Raw genomic sequence first — 26,199 nt, forward strand, 5'->3', positions numbered from 1 at the left:
GCTTCTAGGCAGGACTGCAAACCAACAGTTGTGTTGAATTCATCCATCCATTATTTACAAGCAGTTCACGTGTCCACTGTGTCTGTAAGACTAGCACGTGAGGCAGGCTGCCCCCTGTTGGCCAAAGCGCACAAGTCAAACTCCTGAGGCCGCCAGTCGGAGGCCTGCAATGTGGCTCCACTCACTGCTGGTGCTGATCTGGCTGGTGCAGGATGGGACTGATGTGTGTGTGATGGGTTTGAACAGCCAGCATACAAACATCAGCCCAGGTGTGTGTCAGCAGGAACGTTTCCTACAGCGGCTCCGAGACTACGGGCCCACAGAATAAGGAAACTCAAACGTCACCTTGGCAACTGTTATTTTTGGTGGCTATTTTTTGATCCCGAAATCGTGAAACGAAAGAAGCAGATTACAGATTACAGATTACAGAACCCCTGATGTCACGCTTAATGATCTGGAACTACGGCTTCCTGACCAACACACACACACACACAGTAGTGATGATCCAAGATACACACACACACACACACACACACACACACACACACACACACACACACACACACAGTAGTGATGATCCAAGATACACACACACACACACACACACACACACACACACACACACACACACACACACACACACACAGTAGTGATGATCCAAGATACACACACACACACACACACACACACACACACACACACACACACACACACACACACACACACACACACACACAGTAGTGATGATCCAAGATACACACACACACACACACACACACACACACACAGTAGTGATGATCCAAGATACACACACACACACACACACACACACACACAGTAGTGATGATCCAAGATACACACACACACACACACACACACACACACACACACAGTAGTGATGATCCAAGATACACACACACACACACACACACACACACACACACACACACACACACACACACACAGTAGTGATGATCCAAGATACACACACACACACACACACACACACACACACAGTAGTGATGATCCAAGATACACACACACACACACACACACACAGTAGTGATGATCCAAGATACACACACACACACACACACACACACACACACACACACACACACACACACACACACACACAGAGTAGAGATGATCCAAGATACACACACACACACACACACAGTAGAGATTTTCCAAGATACACTCACTCACACACACACACACACACACACACACACACACACACACACACACACACACACACACACAGTAGAGATGACCCAAGATACACATAAACACACAGTAGAGATGACCCAAGATACACACACACACACACACACACACACACACACACACACACACACAGAGTAGAGATGATCCAAGATGCGCACGCACGCACACACACACACACACACACACACACACACAGATGATCCATGATGCGTGTGTAGGGGTTGAACCTACCAGTCTGGTACAGGGCCTTCAGTGCAGCTATGTCAGACAAGTCCTCCGCACGAGCTCGGAACAGCCAGCGATTATAGCTAGAGACAGACAGAGAGGCATTATAGCTAGAGACAGACACATTACAGCTAGAGACAGACACATTACAGCTAGAGACAGACACATTACAGCTAGAGACAGACACATTACAGCTAGAGACAGACAGAGAGACATTACAGCTAGAGACAGACAGAGAGACATTACAGCTAGAGACAGACAGAGAGACATTACAGCTAGAGACAGACAGAGAGACATTACAGCTAGAGACAGACAGAGAGACATTACAGCTAGAGACAGACAGAGAGACATTATAGCTAGAGACAGACAGAGAGACATTATAGCTAGAGACAGACAGAGAGACATTATAGCTAGAGACAGACAGAGAAACATTATAGCTAGAAACAGACAGAGAGACATTATAGCTAGAAACAGACAGAGAGACATTATAGCTAGAGACAGACAGAGAAACATTATAGCTAGAAACAGACAGAGAGACATTATAGCTAGAAACAGACAGAGAGACATTATAGCTAGAGACAGACAGAGAGACATTATAGCTAGAAACAGACATGTTATACAGACGTGTGAGGCGGGGAAGTGTGTGGCGTGAGGTGGGAGAGTGTGAGGCGGGGAGTGTGAAGCGGGGGAGGCAGGGGGTGTGAGGCGTGAGTGTGCGGTGTGAGGCGGGGGAGTGTGTGGCGTGAGGTGGGAGAGTGTGAGGCGGAGAGTGTGAAGCGGGGAGGCAGGGGGTGTGAGGCGTGAGAGTGTGCGGTGTGAGGCGGGGGAGTGTGTGGCGTGAGTGTGTGTGAGGCGTGGGAGTGTGTGGCGTGAGGCGGGGGGAGTGTGTGGCGTGAGTGTGTGTGACGTGAGAGTGTGTGATGTGTGAGTGTGTGGCGTGAGGCGGGGGAGTGTGTGGCGTGAGGCGGGGGAGTGTGTGGCATGAGAGTGTGTGGCGTAAGGCGGGGAAGTGTGTGGCGTGCAGTGTTGCCATAGTTACTTTGAAACAGTAATCCGACTACTGACTACTTCTTTAAAAAGTAACTCAGTTAAGTTACTGACTACTTGCTTTTAAAAGTAACTAAGTTAGATTACTTTTAGTTACTTTCAGCAGAGGCTGATCCCCCGCCCCTATAACATGAAAATGACTACCAGTTCTGCCAATACTCACTTTATTGACATGTATTTTAACCGGAACATCAAAAATGACACTGGCATTTGTAAACTTTTTCTTGAAATAGGCTTACATGTTTTTTAAATAAATAAATAAGACAGTCTTTCTGTTCAACTCCGCCCACTTACAGGGTTGCCAACTCTCACGCATTGAGACACACGCATTTGACTGTCTTCACACGCTTACACGCCACACTTCCGATATCTCACGCCGGAAAAAAATCTATTTACCTCTGATCCACATCTATGATTCAATGAGTTACTAGTTCGATCTGGCGCCAACCACTGGCGATCGATCGATCGCGATATAATACTGAATTTAGTCCATTTTACACCCCGCCCGGTAAAAATTTACGTTCGCCGCCAAGCAAGTTACTAAGTTACTAAGTGTGGCGTGAGGCGGGGGAGTGTGTGGTGTGAGGCGGGGGAGTGTGAGGCGGGGGAGTGTGTGGCGTGAGGCGGGGGAGTGTGTGGCGGGGGAGTGTGTGGCGGGGGAGTGTGGCGTGTGGCGGGGGAGTGTGTGGCGGGGGAGTGTGTGGCGGGGGAGTGTGTGGCGGGGGAGTGTGGCGTGTGGCGGGGGAGTGTGTGGCGGGGGAGTGTGTGGCGGGGGAGTGTGAGGCGGGGGAGTGTGTGGCGTGAGGCGGGGGAGTGTGTGGCGGGGGAGTGTGTGGCGGGGGAGTGTGTGGCGGGGGAGTGTGTGGCGGGGGAGTGTGTGGCGGGGGAGTGTGTGGCGTGTGGCGGGGGAGTGTGTGGCGTGAGGCGGGGGAGTGTGTGGCGTGTGGCGGGGGAGTGTGTGGCGTGAGGCGGGGGAGTGTGTGGGGTGTGGCGGGGGAGTGTGTGGCGTGAATGTGTGGCGTGTGACGGGGGAGTGTGTGGCGGGGGAGTGTGTGGCGTGTGGCGGGGGAGTGTGGCGTGTGGCGGGGGAGTGTGGCGTGTGGCGGGGGAGTGTGTGGCGGGGGAGTGTGGCGTGTGGCGGGGGAGTGTGTGGCGGGGGAGTGTGTGGCGGGGGAGTGTGTGGCGGGGGAGTGTGTGGCGGGGGAGTGTGTGGCGTGTGGCGGGTGTGTGTGGCGTTGTAGGCGGGGGGAGTGTGGAGTGTGGCGAGTTGTGGCGTGGGGGAGTGTGGCGTGTGGCGGGGGGTGGTAGTGTGGTGGCGGGGGGGAGTGGTGTGTGAGGCGGGGGAGTGTGTGGCGTGTGGCGGGGGGAGTGTGTAGGCGTGAGGCGGGGGGAGTGTGTGGCGTGATGGCGGGGGAGTGTGGAGTGTGGCGTGTGGCGGGGGAGTGTGTGGCGTGTGGCGGGGGAGTGTGTGGCGTGTGGCGGGGGAGTGTGTGGCGTGTGGCGGGGGAGTGTGTGGTGTGTGGCGGGGGAGTGTGTGGCGTGAGCTGCTCACTTCCTCTGGTGCTGTTTGTGCTGTGCTGCGTCTGACAGCTGCCCCTGCAGGACCTGCTTCCTCTGTTTGTCTACGTCAGCCTCCATACGGGCAAACGCGTGACTGCCCACCGGGCCCAGATCCAGCTCCAGAGAACCGTCCTCACAGTCGTCTGAACACACACACACACACACACAGGTAAGATAAGAGCATCAGCCAATGAGGCGTCGGGCAGGGCCCAGCCCAGCTCAGCCCAGCACCGGCCCGGCGTGAGCCCAGACCACTCCGGCCTGGCCTGTGTACAGTGGAGCCAGCCAGTTCTGGGAAATGACGCTGGTCTCACGCAGGAGGGCCAGGCCCGCGTGACGAACTGGACCACTGCACTGGAGTCCACAGCTGCGTCTGAGCACGCTCAGTGGGCAACATCAGAGCCATCGCTACAGTTCACGCCTCTCCTGCTGTCAAACTGCGGCTGTTACAACAAGGCACAAGACATACGTGTCCTCAGTGAAGCTGCTTGGACAGGACACTGCTGCAGGGACACGGGGGACTGGGGGACACGGGTCCCTCAGAATTACGTCAAAGTACTTTGATCATATTAACGAAGAAATCAACAGATTGTTTTCTTTATAATTGGTCCTTCTCATCCCCTTCTGAGGCCCGGGACGCCCGGTCCCGCAGAGCCGTGGGGCGGAGGGCCTGTGTTTACGTTGCCGTGGGCTGACGTTGAGCTTGTTGTGATTGGCTGGTGATGGAGGGGAGGGGCAGCGACCGCCACGTAGCCGTGGCGATGGAGGACACGCGGCTCCCTCTCTGGACCGGCGCACGTGTGCATGCGCTCGTACGAGACTGCAGCTGGAGTTCATTTGAGCCGCTGTCTCTTCCACCGCGATGCAACGTCACTCGGACTACGTAAACAGGGTCGTCTCGGGATTAAACTGCGACGACAATCGTTTGTCCAAGTCCTCCAAGCCCAACACGTGGAACATGAACCTGTGATGGTGTTAAAGGACAGCCGGCCCGAGTGCAGTTCGGAGGGGCGGCCAGCAGAGGGCGTGGGCCGGCCAGGCTGGACTCACCCGCCAGGTTGCCGGGCTTCTCGGTTATTCGGATCTGCCTCTCCGGCACCACGGGCTCTCCCTCCGGGTTCCCGATGTCTGCAGGGAGAAGCGGCAGGCTGGAGAACTCCTCAGTCTTCGAGCGGGGGTAGTAGAGGGGGAGCAGCCTCCTGTACACGGCCTGAACACACACACACACACACACACACACACACACACACACACACACACACACACACACACATAAATGTAATCTCATCTGTGAAACTCACAGGGGTTGTGAAGCCATGCTTACAAAATCAATGAAGCAATCAGAGAACGCCATCTTAAGAAGTCGGATTACTTTCATGTTGCATCAAGGCCTCATGTTTAAATGGAACGCATTGATTCAGATCTTTAGAGTGTTGCATGTGCTCAGGAAAACCGCTCAATCAGCAATCAGACTAGGGGCCAAGTGTCAGACGGTATACGTCTGATGTCAGCTTCACAAATGACCCGCAGTCTAAACAAAACAACTCTGCTCTGCTTCATTTACAAAACACAACCCAGGGCAGAGCGAGGTAAACAGCACAGAACAGACACAGAGGGCTGGCGTGAGATGAAGCTCTGGGGAATTAGCAACAGCGTTTGATCACAGGCTGATGGGAAAACGTGACAGACCTCCTCGACGTCAGACACGGCGAACACCACCGCCTCCAAACTCTCGCCATGGTTCTCCAGAAACCTGCGCACGGTTCCTGACAAGCACGACAGGTTCACGCGTTACATTACGGCCAAAGATCCAGCACTTCGGTTAGTTACGCTCTCGTACAGGTTGATCGTTCTACTAGACATGCTGTGATAGTTGTTTAGTGAAGGCCACTCACTCAGGGCTATGTGTGCGGCGTCTTCGAGGGGGTATCCTCTCTTAGCAGTGCTGATCACACACACGCCCACAGACACCATGGCATGTTCCCTAAGAAACACACACATGGCAGTTACCATGGATTCCACCTCCTTCCGTTGCTCCGTCTGTGTCTCCGCCCGGAGGAGGCGTTACTCTAATAGACTTGGACGGTTCTCAGCTCCTTTAATCAAGTCAGACTTTGGGCTAATGGGGCTTAACTTGATCACTGCGTGGCAGCCCGGCAGGCCGATAGGCACCACTGGAGCTGCGTGATGCCTATGTTCACTCTGTGGCAGGTTCAAAACGTCTCTTTGAGAGATGCTGGACCGATACCCGTGATGAAACAGCAGAACCTACTTGGCGAGCTGCAGGACGTTCCTGTAGCAGCTGAACAGCGAGCTCTCCGCCGCCGTGCGGTACTTGGGCTTGTACTTGGGGCCCACCGTATGAATGATGAACCGTGCGGCCAGACGAAACCCTTCGGTCAGTTTGGCCTCGCCGGTGCGACAGCCTGACAGACACAAAAACAGCCACGACATTCTTCACAACCGGAAGCGTCAACATTCCCACACAGAACCACTATTGACCCAAAGTGGTTATTTGCTGCGAGAGGATTGTTTACACAGTTAGCAAAGTGCCGGTCTCCTCTTTCGTGTCTCTATGGCGCCCCCTACCTTTCAGTTTGAGGAGTTCCTCCCTGAGCTCCGGCCCGGCGTGCGTGTGGATGCTGTCGGAGATGGGGTTCTTGTCCGTTAGTGTCTCGTTGCTCGTGTTGACGATAGCGGTGCAGTTCAGGAGTGCCACATCCCCCGTGCTGTGATGGCAGAGAAAGCAGAACATATCAGCAGCATCAGAGTAGAGTGAAAGAGCACAGGAGTAAACGGACACGCTCACAACATTCAGCACGGGCACAACCCAGAGGAACAGCCCTGGTCACTTTCAAAGTTATGAAACGGACATCTTGGCAGAGACAGTAAGTCCATGTGTAAAGGAAGATGATCCAACTGAAAGTGATCAGGACGCGTCTCAGTGTTTACAGCGTCGGCCCTCAGGAGCAAACAGGGCTGATGTGGAAAACAATAATGTGGCTCCTGAGGTTTCATCAACCAAACAGAGAACATGTCCAACCCCAGGCTGCCTCCCTCCTGCTCACCATCAGTAGAAATGTACGTCCCTGTATAAACCAGCTGTGAACAGTGTGGTACACGGACTTTATTTCATAATGGTTAATCTACTATCTACTGTACAACTGTGGAATAAAAAGCCATCCTGGAAGCTACAAAGAAAAAAACAACAACAACCCAGACCAGAGGCAGGACAATCAGAGGCAGGACAAAATGTTTGCCCTTATACTGAAGGAGCAGTCTGAGAAACCGCATGCTATCATGTGGCTGTGCAACAAAGAGGATTTATGTTTGGGGGGCTGGAGTGCTGGTGTGGAGGTCCAGACTGCTGGAGTGAACAGCCTGCAGCCTGCAGACTGCTGGGTCTAGACTCTACACTCTAGACACCATGAAGGCCGTGAGGACTCACAAGAGAATTATCTTCCTGTTAATCTCCTCTCTGAAGGGGAAAGGGGAGATGAGGGAGTTGATGAGTGTGTCGACCTCCTCTCTCGGAGAAAGCACTCCTTCCTCTTCCTCATACTGATCCCACGTGGGAAGGTTCTGGACTTCCACAAACTGAGAGCGTGCTCCCAGGGGGTCCATACTGTTAGTCTGCAGGACAGTGAGAACACACACACACACACACACACACACACACACACACACACACACACACACACACACAGTGTAGTAGCACATAGGAGATGTGACGTGACTATGCTAACAATGACCAGTGTTCAGCACAACCATGTTATAAAACAAGTTTGGTGACATTGCTCCGAGGCAAAATTTCAACAAAGGTCTAGATCCTGTTTCATACAGCTTTCCATTTTTTTCAGCAAAACTCACTTAATACTTAAATGTAGGTGTACATTCTTAAATACGCACTTATGTATTAATAAAAACTCATTTTACTTGTTAAGTCCCCCCCCCCAGTCAGGACTTTAGACTATCAGTCATCTCTGTTGACACTTAAGGATCTGTATTTCAGAGAGTATAAAGCTATTTTGTTATTCTGGACAAGTCAGTGCTCTACGTAAATGTAATAAATATCTCCTTGAGATTTCTTTGGTGATCTGAGTAATATGGTACAGTGAAAAGAACAGAGTAGAGCAAACACTCGGGTTGTGCAAACACACTGCGTGACAGACTCACATGTGTCTGTGATGAACCACAACGTCAGTTGAGAAATGAGATCCGCATGTCCCAACACTTCTGCACGGGACAGACGTGGACACACGGCAAACCTGCACGGAGGAGCCCAGCAGGGCGTGCGTCTGACCCGGGAGAGTAGGGAACGAATGTCTCCGTGTCCATAAATTAGATTTTACGAAGAAAAATACAGATGACTCTTTTACTGGCTCTACAAAACTACATTTTGAGGAGCATTGTCTGGAATGACTCAAAATAAAAACAAAACTACATTTTGAGGAGCATTGTCTGGAATGACTCAAAATAAAACGCATTTGAAATGTGTGTAGTGAAAAAGGGCAATCACATCAGCGTAAGACGAACCTAAAGCGCCTAACGATCTGCTCCTAAAGATCAGATGGAGATGTTTCCCAGTTATTGTGTTAAGCATGTCTGGGATAAGAACCAGAACTCGCGACTGCATGCACGAGCTCACTGCAAAGCCCAGAACGTTCGAATGCAGGACAGAACTGGGCAGCACGAGCTTCCTTCGGGCTCTCACTGGGCCACTGCATCCTTTCTCCAAACCACATGCCAAATGTAGAGTTCGAGGACAGTAATAATTAAACTTAGTTTAATTTGGTCCCATATGGAGCTAGTAAGTATTAACGCATTATATATGGAACACGTCGACGAAACCTAAATCTAAAATCTAAATCTAAAAAATCTAAAACACTGACATGTTTGATTCACTCTGAAATAAGCTGTCCAGAAAAATGTTTTGCCCAAATGCATGACAAGCACCGACAGGTCCTCGATCAGCCTTGCTGATGCATGAAGGAGATGAAGGAGATATTTGAGAAAGTTAGTAATGCCTCGTATCTCTGACGTAGATCCAAAGGGCACAAACCCAAACATGTGATCCAGAAGTGAGCTCTAGTAATACATTAAAGTGAAAAGTGAACAGGTTAGGACTGCTAACGTCTCGTTAACGGTAAACGATGAGCAGTACTTACCACTACTACCCCTGATGCAGCAGCCAAGCACAACCTACTAACACACGACAGACACGCTGGCTGCCTTAGTTTACTGGTTGCAAACACGGAACAAACGCGACTATAACGTCCAAATGGATGTGGCTTTTCTATCTTCTGCTTTTCATGACATTGCAACATGTGATTCATCAAACGCGAGATCAATAGTTGAGCGTGTTATGGTTACAGTTTGCAGTCTCCTTGATATTATTCCAGGTTATTGTAGCTCGCGTGATCAGCTGATTTACGAGAGAACACACGATCACTTCCGGGAGTCTACTTTTAAGGGACCGTCAAAATGTCTCGCTTGCTTCTCGAAACGCAAAGTCGATGTGAATTTAATTGGTGTAGTGTTTATATATGTTTCTCGACTCGATAGCTCCCAGTAAACTTCATGTAATCAAAAACAAACAGTAGGTGTTTAATCAAACCTCATAGTACACATCAAAGTGTGGGGAAGAACGAGTTGGTTCACGCTCAGGACAAACACTACATGACGTTTTAAGACTAAAGTAATCGAAATCGCATAAATGATCTCAACGCCCAACAGTATTATCCAATATAAATAACTTCATAATGGAAGCGAATATATTGAAAGTTATATATATCATATTTGGGAAGTTTATATATTTGTTTACAAAATAGTTATGGATATTACGAGTCAACTGTTAAGAAACTTTCTGATCATGCTGGACAATCGATTATTACGGCCTTTATTCAATACTACACATGGCTCTAGCTGAACACAAGTGATCCGGCAGTTTCTTCTTGTAAAAACATTTAAATAATTCTTAAATCTGAAGGCGGGTGAGTGAGTTATTAACAGAATTGATATCGTCGTGCACTATTAGCACTACTAAGTGGCCACTAGTTCCCAGGCGTGCTAGATTATTTCGCTTATATCGATATGCCACATGTGGGCTATGCTACTGATGCACTATTGTGGCTATCCAGCTACAGGCTCATTGATCACGTTAATGTTGAACTGTACCAACACTGTAACTACTGTTACTAGTTAGACACTGTACAAGTGTTGCGACAAACCAATCAGCTACTTACTCAAAAGACCGTGTTTGTAAATGTACGGCTGAACTAATTTAATGGTCTTACATGTTTGATACGTGCTGTAACAGGAGAGATGTCATTTAGTAACACTGCGTCTCATTTGATGTCCACAGGCGAAGAGAAACATCCCAGTACCGGCCATGGGCTTGACGAGGCAGTACCTCCGCTACGGGACCAGCGCTGTGTTCGGCGTGATCGGGAGCCACAGGTCCAACATGGTGTTTGTCACCCTGAGGGGGGGTGAGAGGGGCCGCTATGTGGCTGTAGGGGCCTGTGAACACGTCTTCATATGGGACGTGCGCAAAGCCGAGAAGGTAATCATCATAAAGCTCCTGTCATTTAATGTCCTAGGTAGCCATACAATAAGAATGTGTTGTGTCTCTGACTGGGTGGTGATGGAAACTGGTTTGATGTCCTCCTAGGTGCTGATCCTTGAGGGTAAGAAGCACGCAGTCACGTATTTAAGTGCCTCTCCCGATGGCGTCCACCTTGCCGTCGGTTATGAGGACGGCAGCGTGCGCATCTTCAGCCTTCTGAGTGGTGAAAGCAACGTGTCCTTTAACGGGCACAAGTCTGCCGTGACCGTCATTCGTTACGACAGCCTGGGCGCACGGCTAGTCACTGGCTCCAGGGTGAGACTCGCAGCTACGCCTTAATTTTGTTTTCTTTTATGTCATCGGTTCAAAAACGTGACCGCTCTGGTCTGAGAATTAACAGGCACAGCAACACATGCCCTCTTTGTGTAGGACACAGACGTGATCGTGTGGGATGTGATAAACGAGTGTGGCTTGTACAGGCTCAAAAGCCATAAGGACTCCATCACACAAGCTCTGTTCTTAAAGACCAAGAATCTGCTGGTCACGAGGTCAGTCGCGTGTTTCACATTTTGTGATAACACAGATTAAAACTGCATCATGCATCTCACACATGTTGCCCTTCTGTAAGTTTTGAACATCACCGTTGTATGAATTGTTGCAAACCTCGTACTCTGATATGTGAAGAAATAAATACATTTATTTTGACATGAGCTTGAAGGTTGGAGCCACAATGTGTGTGTGTTTGTGTGTGTGTCACCCTCTATCCGGCAGCTCGAAGGACAGCTTTGTGAAGTGGTGGGACCTGGATACTCAGCGCTGCTTTAAGACCATGGTGGGGCATCGGAGTGAGGTGAGCAGCTTCTCTCCCCGCCTGCTTACCAAGTCAAATGTAGCATCCCATAATACTTCATTTCGTAGTTGTGTGAAGTGCCCTGTAGGTCCTGCGGACTGTGGCGCTGTGGCTGAACGCACGGCTGCGCTTCTGTCTGTGTCTCGTCTAGGTGTGGGGGATGGTGCTGCTGAACCAGGACAGCAGGCTCCTCACGGGCTCAGCCGACAGCGAGCTGCGAGTGTGGGACATCGACTACCTGGAGGAGGTAGAGAGACCTCGGACCACAGGAGCTCGCTGACCGCTCCACCGCGACGGTGGTTTGGGTCGTGACGGAACCGCTCTGACTATAACACGGGTCGTTTCAGGACAGAGAAGTCGGGGAGCCACGGGAGAAGAAGGGGAAGAGTCTTGATGATGATGATGACGATGATGATGATGAAGAGAATAATGACGAAGGCTCTAGCGAAAAGATAGAGGAGGTAAGAACCTGTGTCATCACAAACCTGACCCGTCTGTCCACATGTCATCTTGTATTGTCGGTCTAGTCCTGTGAGCTTGGATCGCCCACACATCCCTCCCTCCCTCCTCCCTCCCTCCCTCCCTCCCTCTCTCACTCCAGAGGATCCTCAGCTGTAAGAAAGCCGGTTCTGTTCTGAGAGAAGCCCGAGACCGGGTTGTGTCCCTGACCACCGATGCCAGAGCAAACTTCATAGCCTGTCACGTATGTAAAAATCTGCTTTAAAACCGAATAAATATGTACCGCTAGATGTCTTCAGAGAATGCTCCATGGACCTGGTTGTGCTCTGCAGGGTCTGGAGTCCACCCTGGAGATCTTTGCCGTTATTCCAGAAGAGGAAGTCCAGAAGAAAATGGAGCGAAAGTTGAAAAAAGCCAGAAAGAAGGCCAGGTACGTTGGCATGGAAACCAAACAGTGGCACACGGAGCATGTGCGCGTCCTAACGTGTGTGTGTGTGTGCGCGCGCATGTGTGCTCCAGAGCTGAGGGGGGTGCTGGAGAGGCAGCAGAGCCGGTCGTGAAGAGGACGCTGAGAGATGAGGTCCAGAAAGTGGCCAGTATAAAAGCCTCCTCCAAGATCAGGTCAGTGTGCAGGGAGACACACGGTGTCCTGTACAACAGTGGTGGCCGACACACCCGTGACTGTGGGCTGGTGTTGGTGCTGTGTGTTGGCGCTGTGTGTTGACGCTGTGTGTGTTTCAGGTCGCTGGATTTCCTCCTCTCTCCCAGTGGAGAGCTGAAGTTGGCCCTGTTGTTGCAGAACAACACAGTGGAGGTGTTCGCTCTGAAGACCAAGGAGGAGAACCCTGCAGCCACCAAGACGTCTCGGCTGACGCTGGCCGGCCACCGCACCGATGTCCGAACCCTGGCCTTCAGCTCGGACAACATCGCGCTTCTCTCTGCCTCAGCAGAGACGGTCAAAGTGTGGAACAGGTGTGTGTGTGTGTGTGTGTGTGTGTGTGTGTGTGTGTGTGTGTGTGTGTGTGTGGCGTGTCATCTGTGAGTGAGTTTCCTGACCTGGTCCGTTTGTGTTGCAGGGCCACGCTGCAGGTGGTACGCACCATGGAATGCGAGTACGCCCTCTGTTCCATGTTCGTTCCTGGAGACAGACAGATCATCATAGGAACCAAGGTAGTGCCCTCTTGGTCCGCCCACTGAGGGAGCAGACGTGTTCTTTATTGGGTTGACGCGCAACTCTCCGTCTGTCTTACAGAGCGGCAACATCCAGATCTTTGAGCTGGCGTCTGGCAGCCTGCTGGAGAGCGTGGCTGCCCACCAGGGGGCGCTGTGGTCCGTCTGCCTCTCGCCCGATCAGGTACTCGCATGGGTCACAGTGTGCAACTGTCACTCCCTCAATACCCACGCCCACAGCCGGCCTGTAGCTGCTGGGGTTTTCTGTTCACACACACCTATCAGGGTCTTTGTTTTTCACCTTTTAAAATGAGAATTGGATTAGATTCTTAGTTGTACAGTAAAACACGCACAGCAACAATTAAAATGAGAGGAAGTTCAAACGACTAATTAAACATGTTTAAAAGTAATTCTTTTTTTTGTTTGTCTCTGCATCTGTTTGCATGTGTGTGTGTGTGTGTGTGTGTGTGTGTGTGTGTGTGTGTGTGTGTGTGTGTGTGTGTGTGTGTGTGTGTGTGTGTGTGTTCAGAGGGGCATTGTAACTGGAGGAGCTGACAAGACTGTGAAATTCTGGGACTTTGAGCTCATAAAGGATAATGAATCGGGTCCGAACAAGTACGACCTGCCCGTTCCCACTCTCTCTGTTCTGATCCATTCTGCTGCCTGAGACTGACAGCTGTGTGTGTGTGTGTTGATGCAGACGGCTGACGGTCAAACACACTCGCACACTGCAGCTGGACGAGGATGTGCTGTGTGTGCGTTATAGTCCTGACCAGCGTCTGATGGCCGTGTCTCTGCTCGACTGCACCGTGAAGATATTCTACACGGACACGTTGAAGGTACACACACCTCACCCCACACAGCCGCACACTCACCAACTGTAACCCTGTCTGTGAACGTCTTTCACTCCTGTTCCTCTCTCTAGTTTTTCCTGTCTCTGTATGGACACAAGTTGCCAGTGCTGTGTCTGGACATCTCTCACGTGAGTACTGCACGTGTGATGTGAGCGTCTAGAACACCCCCCCCCCCCCCACGTGCTCACGTGTGGTTTGTGCTTTAGGACAGTACACTGATCGCCACAGGCTCTGCGGACAGGAACGTCAAGGTGTGGGGGCTGGACTTCGGCGACTGTCACCGCTCCATGTTTGCGCACGACGACAGGTAGCCGACCCGGCGGGTCACTGTTCTGTTCTACCGGACATCCAGCACAGTGAACATGACCAAACCGCTGGGTGCTGGTTCCCTCTCACATGTCTGCTGTTAGTCAGCAGTTCCGTCTGTTGTTAATGGATCTCTGGTGTTGGTGAAATAGTCAATACGGTGAGGTCACCCCAGATGGTTATTCTGCATCATCTGATGTTTTTTCTCTCTCTCTGTATCTCTCTCTCTCCCTCTCTCTCCACAACTCCCTTTCCAGTGTGATGTTTCTTCAGTTTGTCCCGAAAACTCATCTGTTCTTCACAGCAGGGAAGGACCGAAAGATCAAACAGTGGGATGCTGACAAGTTTGTGCATATCCAGACCCTTGAGGTGACATTCACTAACCCTAAACCCTAACCCAGACCCTTGAAGTGACATTCACCTACCCTAAACTCTAACCCAGACCCTTGAGGTGACATTTACCTACCCTAAACTCTAACCCAGACCCTTGAGGTGACATTCACTAACCCTAAACCCTAACCCAGACCCTTGAGGTGACATTCACAAACCTTAACCCAGACCCTTGAGGTGACATTCACTAACCCTAAACCCTAACCCAGACCCTTGAGACATTGAGTCCTTCGTTCTCATGCCCTTATGTCGCCAAGGGTCAAAGGGCTGTTATTGACTTTGGGGCTAAATTTGCAACAGGAACAGTAATAAGCAGCAGGCCGACTGCATTACGCCAGTCTGTTTTTACTCAAGACCGAATCAATACAAGTATGTCAGCAAACATCTGTCTGGCGCAATTATTACATTCCCAGGCCAACCGTTGACCTTTCTCTCTCAGGGTCACCATGGTGAAGTTTGGTGCTTTGCAGTCAGCCCCAGTGGTGACCACATCGTCTCCTCCTCCCATGATAAGACCCTCAGGCTGTGGGAGCGGACCAGGGAGCCAATCATCTTGGAGGAGGAGAAGGAGATGGTGAGTGTCGTGCCACCAGCAGGGGGTGCTGCTGTACTGGCAGACTCCATTATCAGAACACTGGCTGGTACCCTGTTCCCCCGTGATTGAAAGCTGTGTGTGTGTGTGTGAGCAGAACTGGTCATTTCACTTGTTGTACTTGGTTGATCTCGAACTTTTTTTTCCAGGAAAGAGAAGCAGAATTTGAGGAATCTTTGGCCAAGGGTGATGAGCCAGTGGTGGGTGTCAGCCTCTCTCACACGTCACTCCTGCTGCGGTCGTGTGAGTGTGACTAACGCGCCTCTGTGTGGCTCACAGGTGCCTGGAGAAGCTGGTGGAGAGGTGGAGCCTGCAGGGAGGAAGACTGTGGAGACCGTGAAGGCTGTGAGTGCCCATCAGACAGCCGACACCGAGCCCAGGATACAGAATGTGTGACACATCCCCTTCTCTCTCTCTCTCTCTCTCTCTCGCTCTCTCTCTCTCTAGGCGGAGCGTATAATGGAAGCCATAGAACTCTACAGAGAGGAGACCAAGAAATTACAGGAGCACAAGGCAGCCTGTGAAGAAGCAGGGAGGGAGGTAGGTGATATATATACACACACACGGGGAGGGAGGTAGGTGATATATATACACACACACACGGGGAGGGAGGTAGGTGATATATATACACACACACACACATGGGGAGGGAGGTAGGTGATATATATACACACACACACACATGGGGAGGGAGGTAGGTGATATATACACACACACATGGAGGGAGGTAGGTGATATATATACACACACATGGAGGGAGGTAGGTGATATATATACACACACACACGAGGAGGGAGGTAGGTGATATATATACACACACACACGGGGAGGGAGGTAGGTGATATATATACACACACACAGGGAGGGAGGTAGGTGATATATATACACACACACAGGGAGGGAGGTAGGTGATATATATATACACACACACAGGGAGGGAGGTAGGTGATATATATATATACACACACGGGGAGGGAGGTAGGTGATATATATACACACACACACAGGCAGGGAGGTAGGTGATATATATACACACACACAGGGAGGGAGGTAGGTGATATATATACACACACACAGGGAGGGAGGTAGGTGATATATATACACACACACAGGGAGGGAGGTAGGTGATATATATATATATATACACACACACAGGGAGGGAGGTAGGTGATATATATATATACACACACACACAGGGAGGGAGGTAGGTGATATATATACACACACAGGGAGGGAGGTAGGTGATATATATATACACACACACGGGGAGGGAGGTAGGTGATATATATATATATATATATATATATATATATACACACACACACGGGGAGGGAGGTAGGTGATATATACACACACACAGGGAGGGAGGTAGGTGATATATATACACACACACAGGGAGGGAGGTAGGTGATATATATATACACACACACACGGGGAGGGAGGTAGGTGATATATATACACACACACAGGGAGGGAGGTAGGTGATATATATACACACACACACAGGGAGGGAGGTAGGTGATATATATATATACACACACACAGGGAGGGAGGTAGGTGATATATATACACACACACAGGGAGGGAGGTAGGTGATATATATACACACACACGGGGAGGGAGGTATGTGATATATATACACACACACAGGGAGGGAGGTAGGTGATATATATATATACACACACACACAGGGAGGGAGGTAGGTGATATATACACACACACACGGGGAGGGAGGTAGGTGATATATATACACACACACGGGGAGGGAGGTAGGTGATATATATACAGTTGTGATCAAATTTATTCAACCCCCACTGAAATAAAGTGTTTTGGCCAGTTTGACATTGATTTTGATCATTTCAGTCATCTTATTTACAATTATATCAAAGAGGCACTTATAAATTAGACAAACATAACATAATATTTATAATGGAATAACCACAAATGTCTTTACTGTGCTCACATCATTATCAGTTTTATTCAACCCCCTAGTGACATTATTTTTTAGTACTTAGTACAACATCCTTTTCCAGTTATGACAGCTTTCAAGCGTGAAGCATAGCTTGACACAAGTGTCTTGCAGCAACCTATGGGTATCTTAGCCCATTCTTCATGGGCAAAAGCCTCCAGTTCAGTCACATTCTTAGGCTTGCGCACTGCAACTGCCTTCTTTAGGTCCCACCAGAGGTTCTCAATTGGATTTAAGTCTGGTGATTGCGATGGCCACTCTACAATGTTCCAGCCTTTCATGTTCAACCATGCTCTAGTGGACTTGGATGTGTGCTTCGGATCATTGTCCTGTTGGAAGGTCCAACGTCTCCCAAGCCGCAGGTTTGTGACTGACTCCATCACATTTTCCTCCAAGATCTCCTGGTACTGAAGGGAATTCATGGTACCCTGCACACGTTGAAGCTTTCCTGTACCATTAGAAGCAAAACAGCCCCAAAGCATAATTGACCCCCCACCATGCTTCACAGTAGGCAAGGTGTTCTTTTGTTCATAAGCCTGGTTCTTCCTTCTCCAAACATAGCGCTGGTCCATTGTCCCAAACAGTTCTAATTTAGTTTCATCTGACCACAGTACACTGTTCCAAAACCTTTGTGGCTTGTCCACATGACTTTTGGCATACTGCAGTCGACTTTTCTTGTTCTTTGGAGTCAGCAAGGGGGTGCGTCTGGGCGTTCTGGCATGGAGGTCTTCGTTATGCAGTGCGCGCCTTATTGTCTGAGCTGAAACTTCAGTGCCCACATCTGACAGGTCTTTTTTCAGTTCCTTAGCAGTCACGCGGGGATTTTTCTCCACATTACGCTTCAGGTAGCGCACAGCAGTCGCGGTCAGGATCTTCTTTCTGCCATGACCAGGTAACGTTTCCACTGTGCCCTTTAACTTGAACTTGCGAATGATACTTCCGATAGTGTCTCTTGGAATATTTAACAACTTCGCAATCTTTTTATATCCATTGCCATTCTTGTGAAGAGCAATAACCTCTTCTCTTGTCTTCTGGGACCATTCTCTTGCCTTCACCATGCTTGGAAACACACCAGTAGATGTCTAGAAGGAGCTGAGTATCACAGTCCTTTTAAATCTGCCTAATTGGTGCTTATCATGCTTGATTGCTGCTCGTTGACATCCACAGATGTTTTCAATACCTGATGGAAAACACTGGAATGAACCTCTGTTCTTAGGAGTGGTAGTCGTAAAGGGGTTGAATAATTGTGTCAATGAAGAAATCACAAAAAGGCCATTTAATACTTTATGACAAAAAAAATTGATGCTATCTTAGTTGCATTTAGTTCTTTAACAAGTCCTTGTAAGATTTCATTATGAACACAATTACAAATGTGCACTGAATTCCATAAAACCCTTCGCAGCATTGGGGGTTGAATAAATTTGATCACAACTGTACACACACACAGGGAGGGAGGTAGGTGATATATATACACACACACAGGGAGGGAGGTAGGTGATATATATACACACACACGGGGAGGGAGGTAGGTGATATATATACACACACACGGGGAGGGAGGTAGGTGATATATATACACACACACGGGGAGGGAGGTAGGTGATATATATACACACACACAGGGAGGGAGGTAGGTGATATATATATACACACACACGGGGAGGGAGGTAGGTGATATATATATACACACACACGGGGAGGGAGGTAGGTGATATATATATACACACACGGGGAGGGAGGTAGGTGATATATACACTCACACACGGGGAGGGAGGTAGGTGATATATATACACACACGGGGAGGGAGGTAGGTGATATATATACACACACACGGGGAGGGAGGTAGGTGATATATACACACACACGGGGAGGGAGGTAGGTGATATATATACACACACACGGGGAGGGAGGTAGGTGATATATATACACACACACGGGGAGGGAGGTAGGTGATATATATACACACACACGGGGAGGGAGGTAGGTGATATATATACACACACACGGGGAGGGAGGTAGGTGATATATATATACACACACACGGGGAGGGAGGTAGGTGATATATATATACACACACACGGGGAGGGAGGTAGGTGATATATATATACACACACGGGGAGGGAGGTAGGTGATATATATACACACACACACACAGGGAGGGAGGTAGGTGATATATATACACACACACAGGGAGGGAGGTAGGTGATATATATACACACACACGGGGAGGGAGGTAGGTGATATATATATACACACACGGGGAGGGAGGTAGGTGATATATACACACACACACACACAGGGAGGGAGGTAGGTGATATATACACACACGGGGAGGGAGGTAGGTGATATATACACACGGGGAGGGAGGTAGGTGATATATACACACACACGGGGAGGGAGGTAGGTGATATATATACACACACACACACAGGGAGGGAGGTAGGTGATATATACACACACATGGGGAGGGAGGTAGGTGATATATACACACACACGGGGAGGGAGGTAGGTGATATATATACACACACGGGGAGGGAGGTAGGTGATATATATACACACACACACACACAGGGAGGGAGGTAGGTGATATATACACACACACACAGGGAGGGAGGTAGGTGATATATATATACACACACACGGGGAGGGAGGTAGGTGATATATATACACACACACGGGGAGGGAGGTAGGTGATATATATACACACACACACGGGGAGGGAGGTAGGTGATATATACACACACACACGGGGAGGGAGGTAGGTGATATATATACACACACACAGGGAGGGAGGTAGGTGATATATATACACACACACACACGGGGAGGGAGGTAGGTGATATATATACACACACACACACACAGGGAGGGAGGTAGGTGATATATATACACACACACGGGGAGGGAGGTAGGTGATATATATATACACACACGGGGAGGGAGGTAGGTGATATATACACACACACACACACACAGGGAGGGAGGTAGGTGATATATACACACACGGGGAGGGAGGTAGGTGATATATACACACGGGGAGGGAGGTAGGTGATATATACACACACACGGGGAGGGAGGTAGGTGATATATATACACACACGGGGAGGGAGGTAGGTGATATATATACACACACACACACAGGGAGGGAGGTAGGTGATATATACACACACATGGGGAGGGAGGTAGGTGATATATACACACACACGGGGAGGGAGGTAGGTGATATATATACACACACGGGGAGGGAGGTAGGTGATATATATACACACACACACACAGGGAGGGAGGTAGGTGATATATACACACACACGGGGAGGGAGGTAGGTGATATATATACACACACACACAGGGAGGGAGGTAGGTGATATATATATATACACACACACGGGGAGGGAGGTAGGTGATATATATACACACACACGGGGAGGGAGGTAGGTGATATATATACACACACACACGGGGAGGGAGGTAGGTGATATATATACACACACACGGGGAGGGAGGTAGGTGATATATATACACACACACAGGGAGGGAGGTAGGTGATATATATACACACACACACACGGGGAGGGAGGTAGGTGATATATATACACACACACACACGGGGAGGGAGGTGGGTGATATATATACACACACACGTGGAGGGAGGGAGGTGATACACACACACACGGGGAGGGAGGTAGGTTATATATATATATATATATACACACACACACACGGGGAGGGAGGTAGGTGATACACACACACACACACACACACAGGGAGGGAGGTAGGTGATATATATATACACACACACACACGGGGAGGGAGGTAGGTTATATATATATATACACACACACACGGGGAGGGAGGTAGGTGATATATATACACACACACGGGGAGGGAGGTAGGTGATATATATATACACACATACACACACACACACACACAGGGAGGGAGGTAGGTGATATATATACACACATACGGGGAGGGAGGTAGGTGATACACACACACACGGGGAGGGAGGTAGGTCATACACACACACACACGGGGAGGGAGGTGGGTGATACACACACACACACAGGGAGGGAGGTGTGGAGGGTTCTATATATACACTATATCGCCAAAGTATTCGCTCACCTTCCTTGATTCACAAATGAGTTTAAGTGACATCCCATTCGTTATTCATTGGGTTCAATATGACGTTGGTCCTCCCTTTGCAGCTAGAACAGCGTCAACTCCTCCAAACTCCAAACTGTTCCCACAAAGTTGGGAGCATGGAATTGGTATGCTGAAGCCAATCCCAACTCCTGAAAAACAACCTCACACCATAATCCCCCTCCACCAAACTTTACACTTAGCACAATGCAGTCAAAAAGGTGCCATTCTTCTGGCAACCACCAAACCCAGACTTGTCCATCAGATTGCCAGATGGAGAAGCGCAATTAATCACTCCAGAGAACGTACCTCCACTGCTCTAGAGACGCTTTGCATTGCACTTGGTGATGTATGGTTTGGATGCAGCTGCTCGACCATGGAAACCCGTTCCATGAAGCTCTCAGAGTTAATTTGTAGGGGTGTATTCAACTAAGGATTTTCATAGACGAATCTGATTCGTCAGCTTTTCCCTTTAGTCGACTAATAGTCGAATCGGGTTTATTTATTTATTTTTACTTAGAGCACCTTAAACGCTGAGCACCCGTTCTCATTCAGGACTTTTTTCCTCTTCAAAGTAAAAACCTAAAACACTCAGATAAATGAATAAACATGGTAGGTTGGCTTTATTCAGCTTTTATATCTTTTTCAAAATACTAAACTAAAAACTAAAAGTTTTCAGCTACCCGGTTCAGCTACTCAGCACACAGCGGTGAAAATGACAGAAAGTGCATCAGACTTAACAAATGTTTAAAAAAAAAAAAAGCTAAACTAAAATCAGCGGCGAAAATGACGTTGGCTCCACCCGTGCGCGAGGGTCTCGCGCGCTGTCGATTCGCGAGGTCGTGCACTATGCGCGCCGCGCCTCAGCGCAATGAACAAAGTCATGTTTGCAGGGTTCATACACCTTTATAAGGTGGAATTAAAGCACTTGTACGTAACTTTAAAGGTCCGTTTCAATATTTCCCAACACTTAAGTTAAATATTTATACATATACTCGAAATGATTAGCTTTTTCATCACATTATTTAATGGTTGTTTATTTTCAAAACGCCCAATCTTAACGTCTTCACGTTCTCTCATTTTTCGTCCTGGAATTACAAGAGGCTCGTATTTGTTAACGTAATGCAAGAGAACTGTGCGGAGTCGCGCGCTATGGTCACTAGTGAAAGTATAATTCTAGCTTTTTATGGTCCTTGCTTTCACTGGATGTGAAAGACGCCATTAATTTACATGCGTTCATTTTCAAATTCTAACGTGTCTGTTTTTCATATGTTAAAACCAGACTCGGTGTGAACGCCTTAAAATAGAAATCTCTATTGTGACGGTCATGTCAGAAATAAATCCTCTCTTTCTGCAGTATCTGGTTATATTCTAACTTGGCAGTACAACGGACGTTTACAGCAGTTGTTGATCAGACACTGACCCAGGCTGAGTTTATCAGATACTAAATAATTTAAACTTAAATAATTGTACTGAAATCCATGATTTAGGTTTCTCTAATTTTGCAGTATTTATATAAACATGTTTACAGCTTTTTTTTTATTTTTTAAGGAGACATTTTGTATACAATAGTTCCAGGTTTCTACAATAAATAGTTAATTGAACAAAAAAACTTGTAATTTCTTTAAGGGTCAGTGTATCTTTTAATAATATACAAACTAACTGTGATACCGTGATAACCGTGATACCGCGGTATTTTCTGAGACGGTTATCATACCGTGAAAATCTCATACCGTTGCAACCCTAGTGACGAGACACGATATTGGTTTCACGAGATCGAGACGAGACGAGATTTTAAGAACACTAAAATTTCAAATTATATGACTGGACAACAGACTTTTATTTAACTGAGTTACACATGCATTTTGAAATGTTTTATTATAACTTTTAACATGCATTATGTAAGCATGAACTTTTAATAACCTTCTTCCTCTACAAATTGAAATTAAAATAAAATTTCGTTAAATTAAGATAATTAAGATTAAATATTTCTCCTTTTTTCAAGCACAATGTCCCCGCTTAATGTGTTTGAGACTGAAAATTCCGTCGTAAAGCAGTTTTCGTCGTTAAGCGCGACCCTAGATTTACAGTAGATACGCTTTGATCGTAAATACAGTATAGAAAAAACTAACAATGTTCTCGTGCGTACAGCGTGAGAAAGAACGATCGCGTTGCCGAGATGGGCTTATCGTACACAACACTCCACTGTGCTGCCAGTGCTCCTCCGCGCACCGCACGAAAAAGTCTGTCGTAACTCTGATCCGTCGTTAACCAGAACCGTTGTTAAGAGGGGACTCACTGTGTTTATGTGCAAAACAAAAAGTTCTTCTCTGTCAATACAGAGTGCAAACAGAGCCTGACCAAGTATGTCACTGAATTTGCTGCAACTACACTGCCATGCTCATTTTTAAGAATATTAGCATCCCACCACTGCTCCCGATATCCTTTGCTTTCTCAACTTGCCAAAGCGCCGTTCTGTCCCTGCTACCTCTGTTCAAGTGAGATATGTTGATTTGAGTACTGGGCTGTGGTGCTGCTGTAAATGTATCTGCATCCAGCTCGTATTAGTCACGGTGTACGGCATTATTTTCATACAATGGCCCATGTCTTATCAGTCACTCTCTTGCCATTTATCATTTCCTCCGGGTTCCCAAAATGCTGCCAAACAAACGATTTGAAAGTGACGGGGGCATCTTCAATAGTAATAGCTGTATTTTCCGACGTCATTCTGGCTGCTTGCTGGATCACAAATCTCATGAGACAGATTTTTAATGCGACGAGAAATCTCGCGGAGTTACGTCTCATCACACCCCTAATGTATACAGTATAAATATATATATAGTTTCATTCATTCAATACCATATACACACACAGAGAGGGAAGTGTGGAGGGTTCTTAATACACACACACACACACACACTCACACACACACACACACACACACACACACACACACACACACACACACACTGCATTTGATTACTTGCATGTTTTTTGTTTTGCAGTTGCCGCCCCTGAAGATGAACCCCCTCCTTGTGGCCTTTGGAAGTATCTCGGTAAGCAACAACCAGTTTAAGTTTGTGTGTTTCTGGTGTAGAAAATCAATGAGGTTGTTCTGGCCTCACCACCCTCAACAGAAGGACCTGCTGTGAATGGTGTGTGTGGCGGCCGTGTGCGTGTCTGCTGTGTGCTTGTCTGGCGTGTGTGTGGCGGGTGTGTGTGTGTCTGGTGTGTGTGTGGTGGGCGGGCGTGTGTGTGGTGTGCCAGGTTACTTTGGGGTTCAAGACTGCACCTGTGCTGTGGCTACAGTAACACTTTGTCATGTATGTGACGCTCCCACAGCCCTCCCGCTATGTGCTGGATGTCATCAGGAAGGTCCGCTCCAGGTACACACACACACACACAAAATTCCTCCTTCACACAGATGAAGAAACCCACACATGCATTATTGTTGTAGAATTGTGTTGTAGAGTGTTTCTGTGGTAGTTTGTGCTGGACTTTGAGGAGATACATGTGAAGATTCCAGCCTGAGTTGACCGGTACTGGGCCTGGTCCTGCTGAAAGCGTGTTCATGGCGTGTGTGTGTGTGTGTGTGTGTGTGTGTGTGTGTGTGTGTGTGTGTGTGTGTGTGTGTGTGCTCAGTGAGCTGGAGGTGTCTCTGCTGGTGCTACCCTTCTCCTACGTCCCTGACCTGCTCACCCTCTTCAGTAGCTTCGTGCAGCAGGGTCTGGAGGTGGAGCTGGTGTGTCGCTGCCTCTTCTTCCTGCTCAGGTATTTAGGAGCTCCTCCCCCACGCCGACGGCTGCGCAGCTGTTTTTGTCTGTCTGGTGTTTCCGATGGCAGCAGGGCAGGATGATTCCAGATCCGGAGATGCTTCTCTCTCAGATGTATCGTTTGCGTTTCTTTTGAAGGATCCATTTTGGAAGGATCACCAGCAACCAGATGCTGCTGTCGGTCATTGACGACCTGAGGACCAACACGATCGCTAAAGTGCGGGAGATCAGGGTAAGAAGCTCATGGCTGCAGCAGACTCTGCCAGCTTGGTGTGAGGGACCAGCAGTCTTCATCATTCCACTCCTCCTCCTCCACCTCCTCAGGACCTGCTGGGCTTCAACAGTGCGGGACTTCAGTTCCTGCAGCGGGAGATTGAGAGCAGAGAAGACGTGATGTTCTTCGCTGAGGCCATGGATTCATTCAAGGGGAAAGCAAAGAAGAGGAGGAAGAGGGAGAGAGCTGTACTGACCATCACCTGAACCAGTGAAACGGGCCACATGGCCCAGAGCCAGTACTGACCACCACCTGAAGTAGTGAAACGGGCCACACTGGTCCAGAAAACAGTGGTACAGATGAGCCATTTTCTTCTGCACCCTCATCATGCATCTGAAGAAGCTACATATTCACCAAATTTGTGTGTGTGAGAGAGAGAGAGAGGGGGGATGCTAGTGGTTGTTTAAAGTTGTTTGAAATTTTCTTTTTAAAAGAATTTCTGATTAACTCTGATTCCAAGTCTGTTATTTACATACGATATTGAAATATGTTTAAGCCATAATGCAGAGGTGGAAACGCACCCATCGTTTATGTGCCCCTTTAGACCCCAGCAGTTAGAAATGTTAAATGTGTCTTTGAATGGACGTATTTAGTACGGAGAGCGAATGTTTCTCCTTCAGGTCCTGCAGGTGCTGATCTACAGGCTCTTCCACTGCTCTTCCGCCCCCGTGGCACTGAGGGGGGGGGGGGGGGTGTTGAGCAGTGGGAGGTGGCCTGGGGGGTTCGTGTCAGAGCTGTCGCCAGAGCTGGCAGTGGGGGGAGGGTTCCCCTGGCCTAACACCAGTCCCGAGG

The 26,199-nt window shown here is 48.6% G+C and overlaps 2 protein-coding genes across 4 annotated transcripts; one reads left to right on the forward strand and one right to left on the reverse strand.

Annotated features, from left to right (window-relative positions):
* Window positions 1–693: 693 nt before the first annotated feature.
* Window positions 694–9,698, reverse strand: gdap2 (ganglioside induced differentiation associated protein 2). 2 transcript variants are annotated; one of them, XM_076994350.1, is made up of 9 exons: window positions 8,239–9,201; window positions 7,511–7,695; window positions 6,652–6,791; window positions 6,335–6,488; window positions 5,958–6,046; window positions 5,752–5,828; window positions 5,113–5,272; window positions 4,055–4,205; window positions 694–1,538 (listed from the first exon to the last, which is right to left on the reverse strand). In XM_076994350.1, exons 2-9 carry the CDS (start codon window positions 7,684–7,686, stop codon window positions 1,202–1,204), a joined length of 1,284 nt encoding a protein of 427 aa, XP_076850465.1. In that variant the 5' UTR covers window positions 7,687–7,695; window positions 8,239–9,201; the 3' UTR covers window positions 694–1,201. The 2 variants fall into 2 exon arrangements, with proteins under 2 accessions (XP_076850465.1, XP_076850464.1); XM_076994349.1 differs by lacking the exon at window positions 8,239–9,201 and adding an exon at window positions 9,231–9,698 and having other exon boundaries at window positions 695–1,538.
* Window positions 9,699–9,959: 261 nt separating this feature from the next.
* On the forward strand, window positions 9,960–25,860 carry wdr3 (WD repeat domain 3). 2 transcript variants are annotated; one of them, XM_076994343.1, is made up of 27 exons: window positions 9,960–10,055; window positions 10,427–10,627; window positions 10,736–10,945; window positions 11,060–11,178; window positions 11,402–11,480; window positions 11,632–11,727; window positions 11,828–11,941; window positions 12,082–12,183; window positions 12,272–12,369; window positions 12,459–12,560; window positions 12,681–12,911; window positions 13,016–13,109; window positions 13,192–13,293; window positions 13,639–13,724; window positions 13,810–13,948; window positions 14,035–14,091; window positions 14,170–14,270; window positions 14,527–14,638; window positions 15,099–15,233; window positions 15,401–15,451; window positions 15,531–15,596; window positions 15,699–15,791; window positions 24,366–24,416; window positions 24,703–24,746; window positions 25,003–25,131; window positions 25,272–25,365; window positions 25,458–25,860. In XM_076994343.1, exons 2-27 carry the CDS (start codon window positions 10,454–10,456, stop codon window positions 25,611–25,613), a joined length of 2,835 nt encoding a protein of 944 aa, XP_076850458.1. In that variant the 5' UTR covers window positions 9,960–10,055; window positions 10,427–10,453; the 3' UTR covers window positions 25,614–25,860. The 2 variants fall into 2 exon arrangements, with proteins under 2 accessions (XP_076850458.1, XP_076850459.1); XM_076994344.1 differs by lacking the exon at window positions 9,960–10,055 and adding an exon at window positions 10,233–10,329.
* Window positions 25,861–26,199: the final 339 nt, after the last annotated feature.

The sequence above is a fragment of the Brachyhypopomus gauderio genome, unplaced genomic scaffold (assembly GCF_052324685.1).
Source record: "Brachyhypopomus gauderio isolate BG-103 unplaced genomic scaffold, BGAUD_0.2 sc139, whole genome shotgun sequence".
Taxonomy (NCBI): Eukaryota; Metazoa; Chordata; class Actinopteri; order Gymnotiformes; family Hypopomidae; genus Brachyhypopomus; species Brachyhypopomus gauderio.